Raw genomic sequence first — 22,458 nt, forward strand, 5'->3', positions numbered from 1 at the left:
GAGCTCGTGTCCTCCGTGGACGACAACGAGTGGCAGGCAGCGCTCTTCTCCCTCCTCCAGAACCAGACGTACAACCAGTGTGAGGTCGACCTCTTCGAACTCATGTGCAAGGTGCTCGACCAGAACCTCTTCGCACAGGTCGACTGGGCACGGAATTCCATCTTCTTCAAGGAGCTCAGGGTAAGTAACTCGCGGCCTAGTTCGGCCCCGGAATGGGGAGGGGGGAAGATCTTCTGTTGTAGGTACTGGTAGATTGTAAGGTAACGGAAGGGTCCTCAGGTCCTAGTGGAAGGATCCATCTTGCAAATAGCAACAGGGATTAGAACTTTTTTTTTTTTTTTTTTTTTTCAAAAAGACGATGTCTGACCCGTAGGCCACAGAATTTGGATATTCTCTCTTCCTCTTCTATACTGCATAGTTATCAATGATGTTATTTTTACGGCACTAGAGCCCGTTCCATAAAACAAAACTATATATATATATATATATATATATATATATGTATATATATATATATATTATATATATAGATATATATATATATATAGATATATATACAGTATATATATGGATTAGATAGCTCTACCGCTGAGACTCGAACCCTAGGCTGTGCGACTTTTACCACAAAGCTAGGACGCTGCCATCAAGGCATGCAGGATGTACACAATAGGAATATTCTGGAACTTGTCCTACACGTTCCCCAACATCAACTCGCACAGCGTGGTACGTAGACTCAATTTCAACGAGTCTTGTTCAGGAGAGCCTTCTGGTCAGCACATTTCAAACTCGCCTGAGACCCGAGTTCGAACCCTTACAGTTCCCGGTCCCTTCCACTTGCCCAAGCTGCCCGACCATGGAGGGCAAAGGTGACTGCTGTGGCCACAGAGTAAGTCACAGCGGGAGGATACGGCTGTTGGGCGAAGTCTGATGCTGTGAGAGAGTTCCCACCAGATAAGACTGGAAGAAGGCGAACAGGGATGTAAGAGGGACTCGTCTACAGGGGATGTACTTGTTTTGATTATTTTTTTCTTATTTACATTCACTTATTAATTGATTTATTTGGTTTTATTCGTGTAATGATTCGTTTTCATCCAAGGCTCTCCTGCCGGGACGCTTTAGCACTGTCACCCGTAGTTCGATCGGCTTCGAGATCGTGGCGTGCAAGACGGCGAGACTTGGGTGAAGGCTAGGTCCTGAGCCGTGCATAGGGCAAAGGGCTCACTAAGGTGCAAGTGGCACTAGGAACCGGGTGCTGGTGATCAGGCGTGCGTGCTGGAGTGAATGTGTGTGTGTGTGTGTGTGTGTGTGTGTGTGCTTGTTTGCTTGTGTGTGTTTGTGCTTGTGTATGTGTGTCCGCAGCGGAGAGAGCATATAGGAAACGAAGAAGGGTGTGGGTGCAGTGGAAGGGGGGGTAGGTTGCAGAGGTGCGGGGCAGGTTGCCATATAAGGTCATCGGGGGGTCAAAGGTCACTCCCAACACACCCAAGCCAAAAGCTCCTTCAGCGCCGCACTGCCTCCCCCTCCCCCTCAGCGTCTTCCTTCCTTCCTTCGGCTCTTTCGTCGTACTTCGTCGTCTGGGTGTCCTGATCGCCACAACTACACTTCCTTATCTCTCTCTCGCTTCTGTTTGATGTCCGTCCCCCCCCCCTCAGATAGCGCCTCCCCAGCCGACATCCCCACGAAAATTTGCACAGGATGACGGGGAAAGTGGTTTCTAGCTTGAGAATTGAGCTGTGTAGCTTGGAATGTGTGTGTGTGTGTGTGTGTGTGTGTGTGTGTGTGTGTGTGTGTGTGTGTGTGTGCGTGTGTGTGTGTGTGTGTTTGTGATTGTGTGTGTGTGATTCACCATAGTCTTTGGATCACGTGTTGGACTCGTGATCGACAGCTATTTCCCTCCCGGAGGAGAGCTCAGAGCTCGTATATGACCGAACTATGGGTAATGCTGTGACCGTACACGCACACACGCACCCAACTCCCCGTCCACGAGAGTTGTAGTAACAACCCGCAGCGCAGCTATACTGAAATTCGTTTCAGCCCTGGGCAGGATACGAACCCGGACCTCCGTAGTGGCAGCCGGGAACTCTACCAAGTGCGCCACGAGTGTGTGTGTGTGTGTGTGAGAGAGAGAGAGAGAGAGAGAGAGAGAGAGAGAGAGAGAGAAAACCGGTACTTGGAATGTCACATGGAATCTTGCATAGCAAGCAGACAAGGGAATTGACTGATAATTCATAGAGAGAGAGAGAGAGAGAGAGGAGAGAGAGAGAATGGGTGGAGGCAATTTAGGAGAGAGATGCCGATGATAAGGTCAGATTGACGAAGATCTTGGAATGGTTGGGAACTTGGAATGTTAAATCACGATCAGCCCATTCCGTGCTGAGTTCAATTCTTTGTAATTTGGTTGTCGCCAGCCTGTTCTACCTGTTGCGAAACATTGGGGTAGGTTAGGTCAAGTTAGCCTACCTCTTTCGGTTCCATCTGTACCTGTCGGCATTGTTTTCATTGCCGTCAGGCTATTTCATTAATCTACGTGACAACCCAGGAATTGGGAAGGTTTAATTATGTAGAGAAAACCTACGCTCGAAATGCAAGGGAATCTTGAAGTAGGTCAAATGATTTGGAACTCGAGAGGTACTAAGATATAACATGTCTTCCTATGCCTTCCTCTCTCTCTCTCTCTCTCTCTCTCTCTCTCTGGGGACAGATTGGAATAAAACGGAGTGGGTAATCATAAAGGGAGTTTAGGAAAAGATTAGAAGTGTCGGAAGTAATAGTATGATTGGACCGATTGATGGTGGACGGAACGGTTGGGATTGGGAAGAGTTATTGTGAGTATCGTACCACATCGAGAGGGTAGGCTTCGGTAGAGGAAATGTAAGAGGCCACGACAAATAAGGAATAACCAAAGCTTAATACGAGGACAAACGAGAAGAAAAAAAAAGTGGAAACTTGGATGCAAGCAGAGGAGGTAGAGGAAATAAGTGGACGAGACGAAGCACGGGGGGAAGGGGGGATGTGGGGGAACGCCATGCTGGCTGGCTGGCGGGCTGGCGGGCTGGCTGGGAGGGAGTATGAATTCAGAGGCAAGTAACACAAGCAAACTCCTCACTGCTCGTTGGAGTGAGTCTCGAAGACGGGAAGGAGGGGAGTTTAGGGGCGAGGAAAATGAGAAAGAGGAAGATGAAGGTTGAGGGAGGAAGGGAAGTTAGCAGATAAGAGAGGTGCTCGGCAATGTGGCATGTAGACACTGCTGATGTGGATGTAGGTCAGTATAGACTGAGGTGATGAGTAAGTGAGGCGAGGTGGCAGTGGAGGATAACTTTGATAGGCGAGCTGGGGTACACTTGCTAGTTAGGAAAGGTGTAAATGGTTCGATAGGGATTTCTTAGTGTGTTTATAGAGCCAAAAATAGACGTACTGGGAAGTTATCGGCGAATACTAGGATGCATAAGTCATGAGCAATGGGGAGGCTACCAGATGAATGATAACTATATAAATTAAACGAAAAGATTTGGATTACCGAGTCTTGGGAGCAAAGATATAATAATAATAATAATGATAATAATAACACATTATGACAGTTACAAAAAATATCGTCACAATAGAACAACCAAGGAAGCACCCGTTGCATGTCAATTGTCTTAAAAGTAAAACTGAAGGTCGTAATTCAGACAGCACGGCAGTACGAATGGGATTGATGCAGTCGTGTACCTCAATTTCGTAAAGTTTATTTCAATTGAATTGAGCACCAAATTAGGTGGATATTGCTGTACCCATGAATCAAATATTTAAATGGCACGACGGATTTTGGGAACGTATTCCGTCGTGACAGAAACTTCATACATGGCTACCTCATTTTATACCCTCCGTATATTGCCAGACAAGCTGGGAAAATATAATTCAGAAGGGCAGAAATCCTTGAGGAGTGGATAAGGAGGGGTATAATTTCTACTAACTTTTCTTGGAATAATCAAGAATGACTAATAGCTCTTATTCGTATCTTTGTCAAAATACTAACGCCTCAGCAAGTGCATGCAATGATGATAAAGTATGCGAAGAAGACAAACTGACGAGTACAAACGCAGAGAAGGCCATACAGTAATAATTTCATGAGGTCCGGCCTGACTAGAGTGAGTCAGGCCACCACTGTCTGGCGTGTACGATGATTTAGGTTAGTGGTGCCAAGTTTAGTAGGACGTGTTCCACTTTCCCTTTCATGTCGCTGATATCATGTAAAGCCTTTAACATCAAAATTAATTAGTATATTAATAATTTTACTTTGTTTTTGTATATCTTCAATAAGATGAGCGTCATATAGATTATTTGTAGTATAGTAATACGTATGATTTAATCAAAATGGCGCTTCTTGGCAGCTTGCCGCATGACGTCACGTGACCCACTCTCCCTTTGTACGCTGACACACTTTTGCTTTCATGTGTGTTCGTTGGTGCTGAGAGTGAATAGTTTTATTATTAGTAGTACTGATACAATAGTTATAAATAACTTTCGTCATGGGATCCACAAAAGTACCATAATACCGCGAAAGATTTACGGCTGCGAAATTCAGACTTGCTTTCGACACTCGTGGACTTTGGGCGAAACTGTCATACTTGATAATTAGTGTTGAACAAGTGAAAGTTTTCATCGCACTTTGAGAGGAAGGAGTTGAGATATTGCGACAGGGATTCTGTAATATTCACATTTAGAGTAAGGGTTGCATACAGTTCTACCAGTGATGTCATAAGTTGTGGGATCTCATGATTAAAAGAAACATACCTAGAGATTCCACAGTTGTGTTCTGGAGAAACTAACCGTCATTTGAAAATATAAGCGAACATCATTGGCTCTTATCAGTCGAACAACGGTAATCAAACTTCACAAAATATATTTAAATTTTGTGATGTTTATCAGACGGGTAGAGATGGGTATTGTATACGATAATGCATATAATAATCATACTAGCACTGATAAACTGATCACAATAGGCATATTTACGATAACCGTTACAATGTGACCATTGAGACTGTAGCAGTGAACTTTGGCTATTCACAGTAGTATGATTGACCTAATTCTGATTCGGTGGACACGGATTTTCCAGATGTATTGTGTGTAATGACCCTTCTATTGTGATTTTGTACAATTCCCCAGTAGATACGAAGCCAATATCACAATGACAAAATTTTATGCCTATGTATCCCCATACATTGTTATGTGTGCGTGCGTTCATGTGTATCTGCATGCGTTCTAGTATATATATATATATATATATATATATATATATATATATATATATATATATATATATATATATATATATAACAAATGTGTGTTCGTGTATGTATTCGTGGGTGCGTGCGTGCGTGTGTTTGTTTCGTTGAAGTCTACTGGGTTCGTCCTTGAATATGTGCTTGTAAGAGGGGAGACGGGGTGGAGGAGGAGGAGGAGGGAGGGAGGGAGGGAGGGAGGGGAGAGGAGAGAGGGAGGGAGATAGGGAGGAAGACGGAGGAATTCTTGTGAGTGGTATTAGGAGGAGGAGGAGGAGGAAGGGGTGAAGCATTGGTGCGTGTTGGGGATTGTGGGAGATTTAAAACAGAGAACTGGGAGGGGAGGTTGGGATGATGGAGGGAAGGCATGGAGAGGGGAAAGTGATGTGGGAGAGGGGGAGGGAGGGAGGAGGAGGTGTTGGCTGGCCCCATTCTTACCCAGAGTGGGTCAAGGCTGGGGGGGGAGGGGGAGGGGGTACCTCCTACTTCCCCTCCTCCGTCCCCTCCACCTCTCTCCTCTTTCATCTATTTTCATTTGCTTATTCGTCTAACCACTATTTTCTTTTCTCTTGCCATCATTTTCTTTATCTGTACCCAGTGCCCCTATGTCTTACCCTTCCCTCCTCTCCCCTCTTCCCTCCCCTCCTCACACCTCTCCTCTCCTCTCCTCTCTTCTCCACAGACTTCGCCTCTTCGTTGTCTCCCACCACTTATTTTCGTTCATATTATTTTTTCTTGTAATTAAGAAAATATTTGCTCTTTTATTAGTTTTCGTTTGTTTCTTTCTTACCCGTCAGCCGAAGTTCTATGCCCGTCTCACATTCTATGAAATATATTCTCCTCTCGTCTCCTATTTATTTTTACTAATTATTGTTATTGCGTTTGTAGTTATTATTATTATTATCATTATTATTATTATTATCATTATATTGTGGTGATAATAACAATAATAATATGACTTTATCGTGGTGTATATATATGTTGTATCATTCATTAGTTATTAGCTTACATGAATGTATGCAGATGACGTATATCTACATGGTAGAAGGAAACAAATTCTTGTGGAGACGGGAGGGAATTCAGGGGTGGGGATCAACGTACCCCTTAACCCCCCCACGTACCCCGTCATCCATCATCCCCATCCTGAAATGACGCCCCAGCCTTGGACTGTAGAGACTGAAGTCAAGGATGGAGTAGGTACTAAAATCCGAACTTATTTGACAGGAAAGAAAATATAGAAAATATCAGACGAACATTTCTACAACCTCGAGTGTGCGCGCGCGCACATAATTTGTGATATTTGATACCTGGAATTCGTTTTAGTTTGGTATATGTGTGGTTGCAGTGATTTAGCAGCTAACTCGTCGCAGAGCGTTATTATTCTGGCCTTCAAGTAGACGTATGTGTTCACTCAACCATTATGTTGGAGGCGGTGAGGGGGAAGAACGTATTCCTGTAATTGTTGCTTTGGGGTTCGTCTGGGACGTAATGTCGACCGACGTTAGAAATTTAGTTCTTTTTTCGGAAGTGCACCATTTCGTCCACATACGTGTTCTTGTTCCAGCAGGTGGGCTTGGAGCTATGTGTTATTTCTTTTCGAAAATATTTAAACTTTTTCTTCGAAGCGTTAAACATTTTCTGAATGTTATCAGGTGGTGGATACGATACGTGGCCGCAGAAAACGCGGGGGGAGGGGCATGTGGGCTGCATTTCCGCCATTCCCCTCCAAGGCCATACGCCAAGGCTACAACACCCCTCGTCTGCAATCGCCTTTACGTGCGAAGGAATAAGGCCGAAAATGGTACACAATTAAGGTTCAAATCGCGTTGAAATAAGACTTTAGAATGCCTTGAAAATAAGGGTTTGAGTCACCTTGCTTTAGATACAAGGAAGGTTTGATACGTGATAAATAGTAAATAGTCGTCGCTGGGGTCGCATCAGGAATATTTTGAATTAATATCATAGAGTGTGGAACCTCCCGTAATAAATTCCAATGCTATCATTTTGTTATAATAATTATTATTATTTCATTCAGGTTTCAATTCTAACGGCTGTCGGTGATTATTACTTGCCCGAACAGTAACACATAGGGCGAAGCTGACGGCTTCGACCACAGCACAGCGTCTTCTTTTATAATCACCTGCCATTCAGAACATATAAACTTAGGTACTTATATTCAATTGAAATGACACAATTGGAGTAACAACTCATCGAAATTGCAGATCTTGTCGTTTTCAGATAAAAAAAAACTGATAAGACGGTTAGAGGAAAGTCAGGATCCTTCATGCCAATAACTAAGAGGGAAGGCACGAGATTAGATAAAAATATTAATGAGCGAAATATATATGGAATTTTTAGACACTGACTTCCTAGACTGAGACGGCTTTGCGTAGATACTGAATGCACGAAAATGTCGTCGATTATGACTCCAGTCTGTAAAAAAGGATAAAAAGATTGTCTACTCTTAGAAAAATACACAGGAAAACGATAAACGAAGACAATGGTAAGAGAGAATTGAAGACATGATTAATTCATTAACTGATAAACAGGAATCGAGTAACTAGGGGTTTTGCGTGTATAGTTTACTATATATACTTTATCTAGACATCCATGTTCAGAATATTACTTTGCTTAGCAGTAGATGGCTGTTCCGTCGTTTTGCAGCTGGATTTTGTAAATGTATCGCAGAATATCATAAACATCCGGCAGCACAAATGGACATTTCGTACATTTTATACATTCATAATGAAAACCATCAGTAATTCCACGTTGCACAAGGATAGTTCCGTCAGCTAAATAGACTTGCTTGGTAGCAGCTAAGATAACTATTAAGTTAACCGTGAAAACCTTAATTAAGGGTTGTTAAAACATTCGAACTCCTTTGCTACATTGATCTTCCCCAAGCTGAAAGAAACCCAACCAGAATAAATTATACTGAATATTTCGAACTAAAGCTGACGTTCATTAATTAGATAACAGAAAAAGTTAACACTGGCCTACGAATTCTTTGAGGTGCGGTTCCCTAGCATTTAGGGTTGATTTGAACTAAAAAAACAAAAAAAAACAAAAAAAAAAAACTTTCTTTAAGAAGGGCTTAACAACAGCAATGCCCGTCTTAAATATTTTTGTTTACGTATTCTACCGACTTTTGTAACCGAATTCAGACTGAGTTTCGGTGCATTAACAAATGTAAAACGTCGTTTTACAAGGGATGTGGTTAATTTCCTCAATGAACAGAACAATAAGGAAAAACGTCACTGTTTGTCTTAAAGGTACATGAAGTAGGATGGAAGAAAACCGTGGACTTAAAATATGGGAAACTGGTACCATATATTCCTCTTGATTAATAATCATATCATGTCATCAAAAACTAAATTCTAAATTCTCTACACGATTTTTGACATGGTTCTGTGTAGATACGACACTGAAAGAAGATGGGAAGACAAAAAAATAAATTGTTGAAAAATGACCCAAATTAAATAGAATACAAAGAAATGTAGGTACTCTACTTCTGTACTGAAGTCTACCTATGACATAAAAGTCTCGTACATGAGAGTCCATCATTCAGTGGCAGACATTAGAGGGGTACTATACCAGTATCGTTTTTCAATAATGGCAGTATTATTATTAGGCCTATACATTTTACTATGTATATATATATATATATATATATATTGAATACCACTGCAGCATACTTAGGCTTCCAATCTTGTATACTGTGCAGTTCATGTCTTAGTTCTATTATTGTGTATAGTTGGATGGTGTTCTGTTTTCCCATCATATACATTGTATATAGTTGTATTATACATGGCTAGAGCCGTGATTATAGGACCCATCTCTAAATCTCTATCAAACTTTGCATTGAATTAATTAATGTTGTTGGCTTGGATTCTTCTTCTATCGCAAATTGATAGATAATCTCTTAATTTTTCACTCTAACCATTTGTTCATCAATTCCATACTAGCAGATCCTGTCAATTTCTTCTATTCCTTTTTCTGATGCATATGTTTGTGTTTGTATGTGAAAGATATGTCTAGTTGTTGACTTAAGATTACTTTTGTCCTTGCAGGTTGATGACCAGATGAAACTATTGCAAAATTCGTGGTCTGACATCCTTATTTTAGACCATCTTCATCAAAGAATCCACAATAATCTTCAGGTAAATAATTGAAGTGTAAACCAGTGATATATATTTTTTGTGACTCTATCAAGTGCAGTACAAGAATACAAGTTCACAGCATGAAATCACAGCATTACATATGTAATGAATTATGAGACATTATACAAACTGTTTTGTTATTTCAGGATGAAACAACACTACCAAATGGACAAAAGTTTGATTTGTTATCCTTAGCATTACTGGGTTCAAAGCAATATGCAGATCGCTTCCATCACATACTCAATAAACTTGTAGATATCAAGTTTGACATCTCTGATTATGTGTGCCTCAGATTCCTTATGCTTCTTAACCCAGGTGAGTATCCTTGAGCATTTCTCTAAAATTGCATTTCTTCTCAAACTTTTTTTTAACTTAGTATATTCTGGTGAAGTTTGAAAAAGTAAAAGTTAAATTGATTTTTTTTATCTTTTATTATCTTTTTTCCGCAGATGTTCGGACCCTTGGCGACAGTCGACTTGTTGCTTCTGCACATGAGCAGGTCAAACAGGCCATCGTAGAATACTGTCGCAATGTTTATCCTCAAGAAGCGGTAAGAACACCAGTTTATTTCATCCTGTTTTAATTTGAATGTTAATTTTTGATATTTTGTGTATGGGATGTGCAGGGAGTTCTGAGTTTATTGGTTTGAATGTGACTTAGAGGAATTAATTGAGATCATTGCAATATGCTTGCATTTCACTTGATTATAGATTGCACCTATCATGCATGCCCCTTTAACAAATAATGAAATTTATTCCGGTTCATAGCAAGGCACATATTAAAATATTCACAACCTGTCATTAATGATGCTTGTTCTTCATAAAAATGGTTTAAAAGATTAGATAAACAATTTCCTGAGCACTGCCATCCTATTATTTCTTTTGATCCACCCATTCATATATTTTATTTAGATATAAGATTAACTTTTATCATATATAATCCATAATAGATATTTTAGTACACAATTCCCATTAACAGATAACTATAGTCAGAAGGGATTTAGGATGTCAGAGGTTTGACATTGAGATTCCCATTGTCAACCAGTGCCTTCTGTTTTTCTGTTATACTTAAAGGGAAGACAGTTTTGACAGATATAATACACTGTATACATACTGGATTCTTTGACTATTCAGAAGCTCAGCCCACATATTGAAATGAGTTTGTTATACTGATTTCTTTTTGACTGTATGGCTGGAGAATATATACTCTTCACTGTGGATGTTTGTGTGTTTGTGCGTATGTGTGTGTGTTTATGTGTAGACACTTGTGTGCATATGTATACATGTATGTTTGTAGTTCCATAGCATTGTAAAAAGTCGAAGAAAAGATGTGGAAATGAATATCACATTGTGCCTTTGTGCGGAGGTTATTTTTTTCAGACTCAGGCCTTTTCACTTTCGGAGGCCAGGTTCTTCTTCTTCCTTCACATGGATATACTTCATTCAGCCATGGCAGCAGCTAAGGACAAAGTTGCTGCTTCCTGAGTCATTTGCTTGAGATGCCACCGGCTCCCTGTAATGAGCGGATGATCTCCATCGCCTGTTTAACCTCGCACAGACAACCCACGGGGTTGAGGGTGATCCATTGTCAGAAATTTTGATGTGATGAGGTTGAATGTTTAGAGCAGAAGTTATTAGTGGAAAGGGAACTGTTGTCTTGATATCTGAACAAGTGAATATCTACCACTTCTTATACAATTTGACATTTAGTAACTGAACTGACTGACTATCATAAAGTGTTTGAACATAAAGTGCTTGCCTTTGAATTATTTCATTGCTTTGCTTTCAAGCAGTTGTTCACCTTTGTTAAACCTCTGGTCATCTTCCCATTCTCTTATGATCTTATGTACAGGATGATAACTTTGTGAATGTAGCAAATTACTATTCACTTTGATCTGAGAAAAATATTGTAGGGACATTTAGTGTAAACAAACAAAAAAGATAAAGGAAAGAGTTTACATGAAACATCCTGTACATAAAAGAATGGTTAGAAGAACCTTATGGAGTGTATAGATGTATCCTTGGAATTCATACGGAAACCTTCAACCATCATTTGAAAATGGTAGTTGAAGCACCTTTCACAACTCTTCAGGACTTTGTGGAGTCTAAAATCTCCAGCTACCCTAAAATGAACTTTCAGAACCTGTGATGCCTGAACCTTTGTGACAGAAAAATGCTAACTTAACCCTGGTATCTCAGCAGAGCCTTAGTTCTAGCTATATTGTTTCTTTATCTTGGGTCCACACTCCTCGCCTATCCCTTCCTATCCTATCCTCTATATATCAGTAGTGGCTCTGGGAACCTGTGAAATGGTGCAACTCTTTTTTCCACGAGCATATGAATCAGCTCAATGTTCATGACTTCTATTATTATTTAGATATTTAAGACTTGTTTCTGATGTTTAATTATAATTGCCATTATTGGCTTTTGGACAGTTTATTATCACTGCCATCGCTATTAAAGACAAATTTATCTTTACAATATTTGTTCTTGGTCTTAAATATTCTAGTTGTAATAGTTTCAAGTATCCTTGGGGAAAGAAAAAGATGAGTCTCGTGAAGAATTCACAGGTGCCCTCAAGCTGCATTTATATAACTATTTGTCATTCACATTTAACCAGACTTATTCAGATTTATTTCATTCTCACCATAGGATAAGTACCAGAAACTAGTTGACCTTATTCCTGAGCTTCACTTCATTGCTGAAAACGGAGAGAGGTTCCTTTACTTCAAACTTATCAACTCCTCGCAACCTCCACAAACTCTGCTCATGGAAATGCTGCACGCAAAACGCAGATAGGAATTGGCACCCCAAGGCATTTACTGATGTCAGCATCATTCTGCTTTGAGGTAAGTTGTCATCATAATTAACACACTAAATATTGATATAGAGTGGTTATCCCATTCACTGACAAAAATGAGCTGATCTCAATATGTATTTCTATTTTTCTGCTAATTCTGATTATATAGATAAATATATTTTTTCTTTTCTCTTTTCCTTGCAGGGCAGATTTGATGCACAAAGGAAAGCTTTGGCTTGGACCAGACGTGAGGGCGCCAGCAATAGACTAATGATGAAAGTGTTTGTTAAGATGCCCTTGTGTGTTCCAGTAAGGTCCTCCACTGCCCATCCATGTGTTCAGCTCCGGTTGCGTCCAGAGAGCAAAAAAAATAAAAAATAATAAAAAAAGGGGGAGGGGGGAATAAGTGTTGTGGTAAAAGCATCTTGAATGTCAAAGTGCATGTGGAAGGTGTTTCAAGGAATTGTGCCCTCGGAAATATCAAGGCTCTTGTGCCACTTGGTCACAAGCTTTTCTGCAACAGACGAATTCCAGTGCTAGTCATTATTGCTGCAGTCAGGAGCAAGAAAACAACAAGTGCAGCAAAAACAATCTACTATGAAAGAATGCTTAGCACTCTGAAGACAATAATTTAGTTGTGGTGGAAGTGTGGTGCTAGAGACACAAGGCTGCAGTACAAACTCGACCAGCATGCAGCAAAAACCAAGTGGTACCTTGGGTGCCAGGTGGAGCACCACATCACAATGGTGGCTGGCTAGCAGGTTTGTGCGCCACCCTCCTTAGGTTGGGAGGTTCTGACTCGGCTTGGAATCAGAAATGTGTGCTGGAACCAGTTTGTGTATGGATCCAAGTGACACTGGTTCTCCTGAGAAGACAGGCAGATTCTCCAGCTGATATTTCTGGGCCCAAATCCAAGTGAATGATCTCCTTAGCATTTGACTCTCACTTACACCACAGCGCACTTCTCTACACTCATTCTTGTGGTGGCGGTTTTTTCACCTTTGGTACAAACCTTTCTCCTGTGAATAAGTTTCACCACTAGTAAGGCTATTTATTTCTAAAAAATAGTTTATAAAAAAAAGGGGGATGTCTGGTCAGAGACCTTCCCTAACCTGTAGCATCTATAGGTCCTCGTTCATTAAATGCATAACACAATTAGACTATAGGCTCTGTGAACTAGTTTTTGATACTGTTGTTTTGTACAAGATATTTTAAGAGTGTACAGACTGTGTTAGCATGTAACTGTTGCCCAGATAATGCTGCCGCCACTGTCCAGGTGTCAAAAGATGAAGTGAGCCCAGCGTTGTCAAGTCCATAGCTCGGGCGGCCTCCCTCCCTCCCTCCCTCCCTCCCTTGCCAACATTGCCAATAATTTACTTTGAAAGAGCATAAAAAGCCTAGTGCCTCTGTGTAAGTGAAATTAGAATGTACAAAATGATAATATATATATATGTGTATATATATATGTAGTGGCATATGTTTATACTACACAAGGGAAATGGAGATATAGAAATATAGAAAATGAGGTGATTAGTGAGTGAACACAGCGTGATTGTGTTCATGTGGAGGAAGCCGTTCCGTGTGCCTGTATCACTGGTGTTGAGCTGCAGCATAACAGGATCTTTGCAATGAATAACTTCACATGGGAGGGCTTTGCAAATGAAGCAATGAAGAGCAATGTCCCTTAGTGATAATGCTATGTGGTTGCGGGTTGGGGGGGGGTATTTGTAAGTGCAGTATGGGATATTTAGTTGTTGGGTAAGGTAGGACTTAATTAAGAGACACTTTTATAAAAAAAATGAAGTATTGGCTATATATTGCTGGGGCCCAGCCAGCAGGAAAGCAGCATAGGTCTTTATTTTTGCTGGGCAATATTGAAAAGTATTTTTAAATTTTCCCTGTTGATATTCATTGCAAAGTCTCCTGTAGCAAACCTTGTTAAAGTTTCAAAATTTTATCCTACCAGCTCTAAAATTTTATTGTTCCATTTTCCAAATTTGCTGTTATGAGTGTGTCCAAACTGCAATGTTAATGCAATGAAAGCCTCTGCATAATCTTCTTTTCTTCTTTCTAGTATTTAGTTTATATTTCTAGTTTAAGTTAAATTAAGTTTTGGAACATTCCAAATTTTGGGATATCTGGGCATTTAAAAAAATATATGATCATTGGTGATCATGGTTGACAATTCTTCTTCCTCTTTCATCAAATTTTTACATATTTATCTTTTTCTGCATTTGTATGAAACACACTGAAAGCACATTCCACTAAGCCAATAGGCATATCTCAGCAGCTTTGAACTCTATGCTTCCTATGGGTTCATATCACCACTAATACTTTCTAATTCATTCATCTATATCTAATACGAACTCTTCTTGTGCTTCCTGCCTATTGCTTGGGCTCATTTGCACTTCTCTTACAAAGCATACACTAATCTATATACTATATATATATATATATATATATATATATATATATATATATATATATATATATATATATATATATATATATATATATATATACATACATATAAATATATATAATCACACCATATCCATTTGTATATTGTTCAGATACACCTGCACCATTGCTATTTCTTGTAGTAAGTAGTTTATTATTTCTGTAAATATTCTCTGTCCTACATATGAGGGCTTCTTTGCTGATTCACATGACTGGATGCGTGCAATTGCTTGATGATGGGTGAAATGTATCATAGCTGCATGTAATGGATGGGATGAATGTATGCATACACTTCATGTCTGGAAAGAAATGGATTGCCGGTGTTTACATTGCTATGCATTGCAGTTTAATTTTGTTGTTTTATTCATTATGGATAACACTTTATGATTGTGTGAAAATCTACCAATGTGACCAAGTTATTATTTGATGCTCTTGATGACACTGAGATGGTGTCTAATGCAATTATGTATTGTTTAAATATTTTTGCAATACTGTAATTGATTGATGCAATTGATGATGGTTCTTTGCAGCTACTTCTTATCATCATATTTTGCAGAACATTGCAAATACTAACACAGGCTTCATCAGGAGGCATTAAAATATTAAGAAATTTATATATATATATATATATATATATATATATATATATATTAATATATATATATATATATATATATATATATATATATATATATATAAATGTGTGTGTGTGTAAAGGGTTACGCTTCTAAAAATTCAAACCAGTGAAGATAAGATAGGTTACAGAGATTATCAAATCAAATATTTTGGATACTAAAATTATAATTGAAAAATGTTATTGCTGCACTTATGAATGCTAATTTTAAGTAATTTCCGTAGGACCTTTGATTTTTTTTTCCCCTCTCTCTCTTCTTTCTCCAACAATAGGTGCCCCAGGTTTAACCATATGGATTGTATTCCTGTTGCAAGGTTTTATAGATTTATTTTTGAAGCAATGATGGGAAGTACAATTCCATTTACCACACTAAACCTAGGACACTTGTTGTTTTCCGCTCTGCCCTCATTCTTATTTAGGGATCACAACTAGTTAATAGTTCAGTCCCAACTATTCTTTTAGTTTAATTTTTTGTCCATTAGATATTTAGTTAATCATTCAATGGAGAGTCCATGTTCTTTAGGATTTGGGCAGTGAGCAGATAGACTTTGTTGAACGTCTTTTATCTGTACATACATAAAATGCTAATTTCTTGTATAGAGGAATAAAGTGTCCGTTGTAAAAACTGTAATGTATGAAGAAAAGAAAATGTTATCTCCACATGGTGACTTTATGCTGACAAATAGTGGCTATTTTCATTGACATGCTCTTAAATTTCCTTGATTTGGTGTGACACACACCTCACCCACAACCTCACCCCCACACACACCCACACACACACACCCACGCATACATAAAATATACATTTGTATGTGTGTGTAATATCTATACATACCAAACGTCCTTTTCCCTTGGGGTTGCCAAGTCAAAACACACATCTGTATCATAAACAAAAGAAATCCATTCAACTGCTCCTCCCATCTCAGGTTCTCCCTGTGCAAAGTCAATGCAGCAGCAAGGTACTGCTCTCGTATAGCAGGGCTCAACAGCCAGGGCTGATTTACCCGCACTGCTTCATCACGTGGTGACTGCCTTCTCCTCATCCACCCAAAATGATTTATAAAGCTGCTGAGAAGTGTTGCCTATGGTTTCACTAACCGAAAACCTGCAGCCCCACAGTGGCTAAGAATAGTCATTGGGCCCATCAATAGATCTCTCAGGGATAAAAAACATTGGACTCTTGTCTCTGTTGTATTAGTGAGAGACTGTTTCTTTGTCACCAACTTATAGTAGTAAGAGGAGGGCAACAGACATTAGTTGTTAGCTCTCATTACATGTAAAGATAGAGGATATACAGTCAGATGAAATATAGGAAGAACATAGGTCTGGTCTGGGGACTGAGTGTCAGCTTCTTGGGGTTGCAACACTTCGTGATGTAGATAAGGATATTGACAGGTTTTGTAGATGGCAGCCCCTAAATATATATATATATATGTGTGTATGTGTGTGTGTCTGTGTGTATGTATATACATATGGTACAGGATCTTGATATCGGAAGGAAACCCTAATCACTTCATACAAACAGCTTATTTGAACTATTCTTAACTATTCATCCACAGCACAACTTAACTATTCATCCACAGAGACACCCTACAAACAACACAAAATAGTGCATCGAGAATAAAAATTGGCCGCATTAAAACACCCCCAATGAAAAACCAACACGATGTTCAAGCCACCACCCAATATTGCCAGCACAGAATTGGCCTGGCTGCCCCAGACACATTCACCATACAGAATACACAAAGCACCTCATTCTACAATGCCCTACTCTCACCCTATGTAGACGGCAGCACAAAATTTCTTCTCTGAGTGGCTTGTGGGCTAAATCAGTGACTGCGGGTGGTTGCCAGGAGGCTATGAGTCTCCGGCTAGAGAGACCTGGGGCAATGGATTGACTGACTGTATGTATATACTGTATATGTGTACCCATATGTAGGGGACAGGCTGAATGTTCAATACCAAGATGTTGAGTACTGAGATAGGAAGGATAGTGTGAGTGGGTCTTGATGTGGATGCTTGGTTTGACATGGTCACTTCCCTTATATATATATATATATATATATATATATATATATATATATATATATATATATATATATATATATATATATATATATATATATATGTATGTGTGTGTGTGTGTGTATTCATCTAATTGTAATATACAGGAAAGGAGCTACACTTGTGGAGTCCAGTCTCTATTTCTCCAACTATTTATATGTGCCTATAATTATAATAGTAATTGCTGCCTTGAGTTTCACTGAAAGGAAAACCTGTAGCCCCAAGATGGGAAAACATTATAGACTGTCATCTGTGTTGAATTGGTGTGGGACTGTTATTATGTTACCAATTGAAAATAGTAGGAGGAAGGGAGTTGTTGCCAGTTGATAGCTCTTCATATTTGGGAATGTGCAAGAAATACATTTGAAATCGATAGGGAGAGATCTTTGGCTCAGTCTGAAGACCAAGTGTCAGAGCAGGGATAGACAGGTTTTAAGCAGGTACTTCTCGCTGGTCCCCATATATATATATATAATTCCTGTGGAGTTTCTTCAGGACTACTACAAATGGAAGTTATGTTTCAGAACTTCCCAGTTCCATCTTCAAAGCTGGTGTAACCTTCTTGCTACACTAGATGAGATAGAACCAGGGATTTCCTAAACATCACTTTCATTTGGAGTACTAAAGAATATTCACAAAAATCATTAAAAAAAAAACGATGAAATTTAGAAAATGTGGCTAAGAAAAAAAAAAAATATCATAGCTTTCAATTTTGTATGCCTTCATGAAAAGCTCCTGTATGGCTGCATCATACATACATTCATACATGTATATACACGTATATCACACACACACTTATACACATATTGGTTGGATATCCCTAATCCCACTCTGAAAGTTTTCGAGCGCCGAATTTAGTAATGTGCTAATAAAATAGTAGTCTTACCTATATATTATTTTTATCCTTTTTATTCTTGTGACTGTTTATACAACAGTATTTTCTTACTGATTCTTTGTGTTGTGGATTTCCTTCATCATTTGCACATTCATTAAGTAAAGTGTCAGCTTTCTTGAAGATGGCATGATGGATGCTCTGCCTCTCTAACATCAAACCGTACCAAAAGTTTAGCACTTTTAATGATTTCTTATTTACTTATGTTCTTTCTGTATTACAATATGAAAGATAAAATGAAATTGAATAATGAGGGCAAAGTTAGCCATTGGTTACAAGTGTGTCAAGTAAAACATAATTTGCAATGGTTATATTTCCATACTGAAAGTGGTATTGTTAAACAACCGATGGTGCTAAATCAATAGAGGAAGGCCATTTTACTTATATATGGTATCTTGAAGGTTTTGCTGACAAATTACTGAACTAAATACCAAGATTGGTATATGCAGTGGAAAATAGTACATTTAAATTTTCCATCTTTGAAAAATTTGGAAATCCAAAACACTTCAGGTCCTAAACATTTTAGATCAAGGAAATTCAATCTGTGTGTGTGTGTGTGTCCTGCTAGCCCATGACATAAGAATGGACCCCTTACTTAAAAGAAACCAGCAGTCTAATGTCTCATCCCAAAGAAATATATAAGAGTTTCCAAGTATTGTTGCTGGACATCACAAGAACATGGGTTTTCCTTCAGTGAAACTCGAGCCAACAATTACTACTGAATATATTCATGTATATAAACACATATACCCATCTATGGCACAGCCCTCTACTTTGGTGTCACCCACTACTCATCGTGTCGAGATAGATTTCCTGACCCTTATGTAATTGGGATAGGATATCCCCTTACTACAGAATAGAGGAAGCTATGCTGCTCTCTGCATTCCACATACATGGATTCCCTTGCTGGAATCCTTTGGAATATAAAACTTTCATTCCTCTACTCAGGTCCCCTGTAAAGACAGAAAATGGTCAGAGAAATTGGTTACAGTTCAGGCATGTTAGTGGTAGTCACTAAAACCACTTCACTCAGGATAGATCTCTGCCCATAACTAAAATGTGTATATATATATATACATTTACACACACAAGCACATCTTCAGATAGGGTTATAGATAACAAAATAGAGACCAATACCATGGAGACTTTTCACACATTTTTTTTGAATGGCGATTAGTGTTCATTAAAGAAACATTGATCAACTTCTGTATTTGTACTTTCCATCTCCAGAGTACTCTCCCACCTCTCTCCCTCATTTTCTTCCAATTGGGGCAAGGAAACTGGTTCCACTCCCCTACTTTCTTTTGTCTTTTGGGGATTGATGAACCCTGCCAATGATGACTGTGTTGATTACCCACTTCAAAGAGAAAGTCACCATAGATGAAAATATTATGATTATAATCATATATTTGTATGCGTGTATACATGTACTTATGTAGATGCTTTATAGGAATGATTCAGACTCTTTACTGTCTCTTTGTTATCCTAAATTCAGAAAACTAAACTATGCTTTACTTTAAACTCAGAATGTTAAGGATGTATGTAATTATCTGGGCGAGTATTACAAAAATAAGTTATATTCGTTGGGTACTATCTCTTTACACTGGTTCAAAACCTAATTCATGATTACTTTGACCCTTCTGAATACTTGGGGTGTCCTCACCTTCTGACAGACAAGTCCTCTTGTCTTCTTCCATCCTCATGAGCTTTACTCCAGCTGTCACTGTTTTGATTCTCACATCAATCTTTTCTCTTTTTGTTTCCTCACATTTTCCTTTAGTTTGTTTTTATTAAAATATTCATGTGCACCTATTATCATGAACTCCTTTCTGTTAAGTTCCATTTTCAGTTAAAACATTCCTGAATTTAAAGTTTTGTAACCTGCATATTTTCACATCTTCTCTGACATTCTGATCGCTGAACTCCCATTTTATTTTCCTATGTTTTATACCTTGACCACCATCTTACTGTCATTCTTATCCCTGCCTTTTCTTAAAGATGTCCTGAATCCTTTACTGTACTTCATCCTATCATTGTTGCACCATTATATATGCCATCCATCATATGTGGGGATCCTTTCATGTTCCATTTAGTTGTCTTGATTCTCAAATACATTCCTGCATTTTTTCATGGACTTCTGCACATGTGGCATTAATGTAATCACATATATCATTCCCTTCCTGGGATCAATGATAGATAGCTGCCAGTGTTGGTCCTGCAACATGGATGTCATTAGAAGTATTTCTATGTTGCTCATTTTCAAAACCAATCAACATCCAGACCCTTGAGGAATAGGTGGTCAGTCTTTGGAATGAGCCTAGAACTTCTCCCTATCAGCTTTAGCTATTTTCCTCCAATTTTTTCACATAAGGAGGGTTGACAATGACTGCCCCCTCTCCCTTTCTCTAGCTGGTGACATAGAGACAGACTCACACTCATACAACACAACATTCCAAAGTTTCTTCCCAGAGAGATCTATGGGATGTCATGAGGAATATTGATGGCCACTATGGGGCAATGGCAAGTTCAGAAATTGACCTTATGTCTTGTGTATTTGGGTCTTTGTACTCTGTTGAATGAACTAGAGCACACATTTGCATGCAGTAAACGGGGGTGTTCCGTATCTGCTTTATCCTTTTGGACATTTTAGCAAAACCCTACATGCTCATGACTGAAGTAAAACTATCAAATGAGTTGTATCTTGTATGTGTCTGGGTAGTTGACCATATAATTATTGAGTGTGATTAACACCCTTCTCCTTAGGGTTTCCTGTATAGCTGCCTATAGGGTTCAGGACTATCCACAGTGCAGCATGACAGGTTGCAATTAACGCCCAAAGAATTCTGAGACCTCAAAACAATTATCAGTTATAACTAAGAAAAAGAAAATGGGATTGAGAGTTGAACACATTCCTGTTAAACTCATCTCTTCTGGGAGGGTAATAGCTGTCAATCACAAGTCCAACATGTGATCTAAGACCATGATGAATCACACACACAGATACTCACACAAATACATGCACACACACACTCACACCAAGAATTAGAGTGAAATTACTATAGTAAATTGAGTGTACGTATATCCTTTATGTGTCCACAAGGTATGCCAGGATGGTTGACTATAAGGTTACTGGAAGGAAGATCTACACCCTGAGCACTTGGTGTTAAAAATAATGCTGCTTTTGTTTCAACCAAGAGAAAATATGAGACAGAATATTAAGAGTTTGATTAATTCCAACAAACTCATCTAGTACAATACTGTACATCTTGTTAAGTAGATGCACAATATGTATAAGGAAAGAAGAATATTTATTGAGGGTGGCGAGAATGTTAACACTGTTCCTATCCCTTTAGTTTGCAAGCTATGTAACCTGGATTGGTGACCCTCATTTGTGGAGAGATATTTAAGCTAAAAGAAAAAAAATGTGTGTATGTATATACATACACATAAATACACATGAGTTTATATATATATATACATACAAACATGTAGATATGAATTCGTATATATTTTGTCTTTCTTATATATGCACATCTTGGGTTCCACTATCAGACAGACGTTTTTATGATCTGCAATTGTCACCAAAAGGAGATTTTTTTCTTTTTTCCTTTTTTTTATATAAAAAGATATCCCTCAACCTTGAATTTGGTACTAGAGGGTTCTCTATTGGACTATTATTAATGCTAATACTTGAACTGGGATTAATAAAGTGTTTTATTTAGAGACAAGAAAGTTTTAATACCCTGAAAGGGACAGATGTCACAATATGGCATCCACCTTGATCCAAGTGTCAGACTTCCAATGTGATACCTGTGGGTGCTTGTGTACTTCTAGTTTTAGACTACAGTCACACATACTCACACCACGGGCATAGCTCCCTTCCCATATAATACAACTAGGTAAATGCTGAGAACAGGGATAACATCAGCCTTGGATACCAATGGACTACAAAATTACATCAATGTTATAACAAAATTAATGGCTGTCTATATCTTTGCTCCCCATTTATATGTCACGAACTAGCCTTTGCATTTGAGTTGGTGCTTCAAATCTAAGGTCTTGATCCAAAACAGTTCCTACAATTCAAAGGCCAGACATTACTTTGCCCTCTTTTGGATTTTTTTTCAATCTCTTGGATATCAAAAGTGGTTATGTACAAAACTAGTTTATTTTCATTTACTTACAAAA

At 38.7% G+C, this 22,458-nt stretch overlaps 1 protein-coding gene across 1 annotated transcript in view; it reads left to right on the plus strand.

Moving 5' to 3' along the window:
* Positions 1-21,974, plus strand: part of ftz-f1 (ftz transcription factor 1) — a 22,735-nt gene extending 761 nt beyond the window's left edge. Inside the window, exons 1-6 of the mRNA XM_076206403.1 lie at positions 1-180; positions 9,332-9,421; positions 9,568-9,736; positions 9,871-9,971; positions 12,073-12,269; positions 12,425-21,974. The exon at positions 1-180 is cut by the window's left edge and continues 761 nt beyond it. Coding sequence (XP_076062518.1) covers positions 1-180; positions 9,332-9,421; positions 9,568-9,736; positions 9,871-9,971; positions 12,073-12,219 — 687 coding nt within the window. The 3' untranslated portion in view covers positions 12,220-12,269; positions 12,425-21,974. The remainder of the gene's footprint in view (positions 181-9,331; positions 9,422-9,567; positions 9,737-9,870; positions 9,972-12,072; positions 12,270-12,424) is intronic.
* The last annotated feature ends 484 nt before the right edge of the window (positions 21,975-22,458 follow it).

The sequence above is a fragment of the Oratosquilla oratoria genome, chromosome 23 (assembly GCF_046742065.1).
Source record: "Oratosquilla oratoria isolate Oo_2021 chromosome 23, ASM4674206v1, whole genome shotgun sequence".
NCBI lineage: Eukaryota > Metazoa > Arthropoda > Malacostraca > Stomatopoda > Squillidae > Oratosquilla > Oratosquilla oratoria.